The sequence below is a fragment of the Chiloscyllium plagiosum genome, chromosome 16 (assembly GCF_004010195.1).
Source record: "Chiloscyllium plagiosum isolate BGI_BamShark_2017 chromosome 16, ASM401019v2, whole genome shotgun sequence".
Taxonomy (NCBI): Eukaryota; Metazoa; Chordata; class Chondrichthyes; order Orectolobiformes; family Hemiscylliidae; genus Chiloscyllium; species Chiloscyllium plagiosum.
This window is the reverse complement of record NC_057725.1, coordinates 9,663,838-9,667,692: the sequence shown is the minus strand read 5'-3', so window position 1 is coordinate 9,667,692 and position 3,855 is coordinate 9,663,838. Positions and strand designations below refer to the sequence as shown.

The following is a 3,855-nucleotide window of genomic DNA, read 5'->3' as shown; positions in this document are numbered from 1 at the left end:
CCCGAAACGTCGATTCTCCTGCTCCTTGGATGCTGCCTGACCTGCTGAGCTTTTCCAGCAACACATTTTTCAGCTCTATCAAATCCCCTCTTAGCCTTCTTCTTGCCAATGAGAACAGACCAAGGTTTCTCAGCCTTTCCTCATAACAGCTTCCCTCCAGACCAGGCAACATCCTGTTAAATCTCCTCTGCACCTTTTTCAATGCTTCCACATCCTTCCTGTAATGGGGTGACCAGAGCTGAATACAATATTCCAAGTGCAGCCGCACTAGCATCCCTGGGAATGTTCCCAACGGCCTGTGCATTAACTAGCTGCTGTTCATTATACTTTGTACAATGGATTCTTTCTGAAATGTCAGAGCAACATACCATTTCTATTACCAGAAATACTTGACCCCTTAGTATAAATATGGAAGCTGAAAATGTGTTGCTGGAAAAGCGCAGCAGGTCAGGCAGCATCCAAGGAACAGGAGAATCGATGTTTTGGGCAAAAGCCCTTCTTCAGGAATCATGCCCGAACGTCAATTCTCCTGTTCCTTGGATGCTGCCTGACCTGCTGCGCTTTTCCAGCAACACATTTTCAGCTCTGATCTCCAGCATCTGCAGTCCTCACTTTCTCCTATAAATATGGAAACCAACTTAAATGGAAAGAAATGGCCATGCTTAAGTTCACAGGTTTGGTGATAGAAAAGCAGAGCCCATGCTAAAATCAATTTAAAAAATGAAGGATGGCTATCTGACTCTTTTTGTTATTTCTCAGAATGTCCAGATCACTGATTAGCCTTCACTTACACGTTTATTGGTCTCAATGTTTAATACTTGAAGGATCATGCAGCAGCATGGGCTATGTTTCTGCTGTTTGTTCCTGCATGTTCACTATGTTTGCCAAGAGACTGAGCAGGAAAAGACATGCTCTGTCCTACAGACTTTCTCTTATGAAAATGTTACTCAACCCAATACTTGCGGTAAGAATCCAGAGTCCTGACATTTATTTCGTCGGGATTTCTCCAGCCTGAACCATCCAGAGCCCAGGCTCTTAGACCCTTCAGCACTGTATAAATAACTCTATCGGTCAGTCATTTTACACATAGGACACTTACAATTCTTTTATGTGATTATAGCATTGGCTCTGTTACAAATGAAATTTTACACTGCGACAAGCACTTGATCTATTCAATTCACATGTAAGACAACCAGATGTTTTATACTAAACTACAATTAATTCCTAGTCTCTTCAATATGTTGACCACAGTACAGCACAGTTACAAAGTTTTAGAATGTAGCCCACTTGATTGGCACCACCCCCACTCATTTAGAAGTATGAGTGAAGCAGGTACATGGGAATGCCACCACCTGCGAGCTCCCATCGAAGTCACTCAACACCCTGACTTGAAAATTCCTGTTCCTTGAGTGTCACTGGGTTGAAATCCTGGAACTCCCTCACGAATAGCACTATGGGTCTTTCTACACCACACAAACTGCAATGGTTCAAGAAGGCAGCTCACCACCACCTTCTTAAGGACAACTAAGGATGAGCAATAAATGTTGGCCCAATCAGAGATATCCACATCTCACGAGTAAATAAAAATTCACAAGACCTAACACAATTATTGCTGATCCACAAATCTACATTTTTTTTACCAGCTTAACTCAATGGAGACCAGGAGGGGTTATTAGACAGACCTTTTAGTCCAAACCTGGCAAAATTACCTCCCTTTGATTTTCACTGGTCTCCCAAGGCATTGAAGTAACACACCTTATGTGGGAATGCAAATACGGGGCACCAATTTTAGTGATCTGCAGGTTGTTCATAGTGAAACAATAGCTGCTCTGCAGTTGAAATATAATGATTTAATTAACTCTTTACCCATTTTGGATTTTCCATCTTCATACTTAGTCCTTTGTAACATGTGATGTACGATTCTGCTTCTTGTTGAATTACTGAAAAACGTGTCTTTGTTGTTAATGGTGAAGCTGAAAAATGTTTTAATGAAGAAAGAAAAGAGAATGTAAAAGTCCACATTTAAATTTCGTGCATTAGTCGAAGAACATAACATACTAGAATAGTCAAAAGGCTTAACCTAAAACATAAAAGAGCAAGTGAGAGATACAAGTTTATATACACTGTCCTAACTTCTCAGACTTCTGCAAAGTCTACACCATTAATGCAAATTAATAGTATAAATTTGTTTTGAAATTCCACTTATGTAACATACAGATGTGTATGAGACATACTTACTGGTGCATGCGTGCTCTACTGAATGGTGCAGTGTAGCAATCTGTCTCTTCGAGATCTGGTAGAGCTTCTTTATCGAGTTGCATTGGATTTCTCGGCAACCAGCTCTTCAGCTGTCGTAGATTCCTCTGAACACTAATAGAAAAACGCCAAACTACTGATATTTAAAATTAAATACACTTAAATAATTCTAGAATATTCAAACTAAATTTCAATAGTTTACTAACCCATTCAGTCCATACTTCCAAGAGCTGTATGTGAACCCAGCATCAGTTCACATTTACAAGTTAAAATATCGCAGATTTGCTGGGAATCTGAATCAAATACAGAGGATGCTGATCTGGCAGTGTCGGGTGGAGAGAGGTAACGTTTCGAGGAAGTCATACCGGGCTCAAAACATTAACTCTGTTTCTCTCTCCACCGATGTTGTCAGACCTGCTGAGTTTCTCCAGCATTCTGCATCAGTATCTACTCATTTATATGATGTTAAATCCATAAAGTTCTGCAGACCAGAACTTTTATTCTCACTGCATACCAGAATAGAGATTGTGTTTACAGTCACAATCAATCCAAGCAAAATGTGTTAAATATTTATTGGATGTGTCATCTTATTAAGTTTGTCTTGAAGTATTGCTGACACAGTTACATTTGGATTTTGCCAAAACTAATGATTATTTATTCCAAAATAATTGATTAAAATGTCTACTTTTGTGTGAATTACATGACTGCATGAAATAATTGATTAGCAAATGCCAGAAATATTTTTCTAGCAGTTTTATTGGAATTTCTGTATGCATTGAGATAAACCAGTTTGTTAATCACATGATTAATCCAGGTCTTGTGAGAAATCATCACTTGATAGTTTTTATACAGCATACTATTCAATATTGGCACCAATGACATAGGTAGGAGGAGTGCCGAGGATGTTAGACAGGCTTTCAGGGAGCTAGGTTGGAAGCTCAGAGTTAGAACGAACAGAGTTGTTGTCTCTGGTTTGTTACCCGTGCCACGTGATAGAGATTCGAGGAATAGGGAAAGAGAACACTTAAATGCGTGGCGACAGGGATGGTGCAGGAGGGAGGGAGTCCAGTTTTTGGATAACTGGGGTTCTTTCTGGGGACGGTGGGACCCCTATAAACAGGATGGTCTACACCTGAAACTGAGGGGCACCAGTATCCTTGGGGGGAGGTTTGCTAGTGCTCTTGGGCGGGGTTTAAACTAACTCTGCAGGGGCATGGAAACCCAGATTGTAGCTTCAGGGTGCAGAGCCTGGAGTGTAGGGAGGTTAGGAACATGGCACCAATTTCCAAGGAGGGTGTCTGTAAACAGGAAAGTGGCTTGAAGTGTGTATACTTCAATGCAAGAAGTATACGAAATAAGGTAGGTGAACTTGCAGCGTGGGTAGGTACCTGGGACTTCGATGTTGTGGCTATTACGGAGACATGGCTAGAACAGGGACAGGATTGGCAGTTGCGGGTTCCAGGATTTAAATGTTTTAGTAGGGACAGAGGTGGGGGTAAAAGAGGGGGAGGTATGACATTGCTTGTCAAAGATAGTATTACAGAGGTGGAAAGGACGATGGATGAGGACTTGCCACCTGAGGTAGTTTGGGCTGAGGTT

The 3,855-nt window shown here is 41.1% G+C and overlaps 1 protein-coding gene across 1 annotated transcript in view; it reads right to left on the bottom strand.

Annotated features, from left to right (window-relative positions):
- Positions 1–3,855, bottom strand: part of ano3 (anoctamin 3) — a 559,677-nt gene that overhangs the window by 179,453 nt on the left and 376,369 nt on the right. Inside the window, exons 9-10 of the mRNA XM_043705429.1 lie at positions 2,239–2,370; positions 1,867–1,973 (exon numbers count right to left, since the gene is read on the bottom strand). Of these exons, the coding sequence (XP_043561364.1) occupies positions 1,867–1,973; positions 2,239–2,370 (239 nt within the window). The remainder of the gene's footprint in view (positions 1–1,866; positions 1,974–2,238; positions 2,371–3,855) is intronic.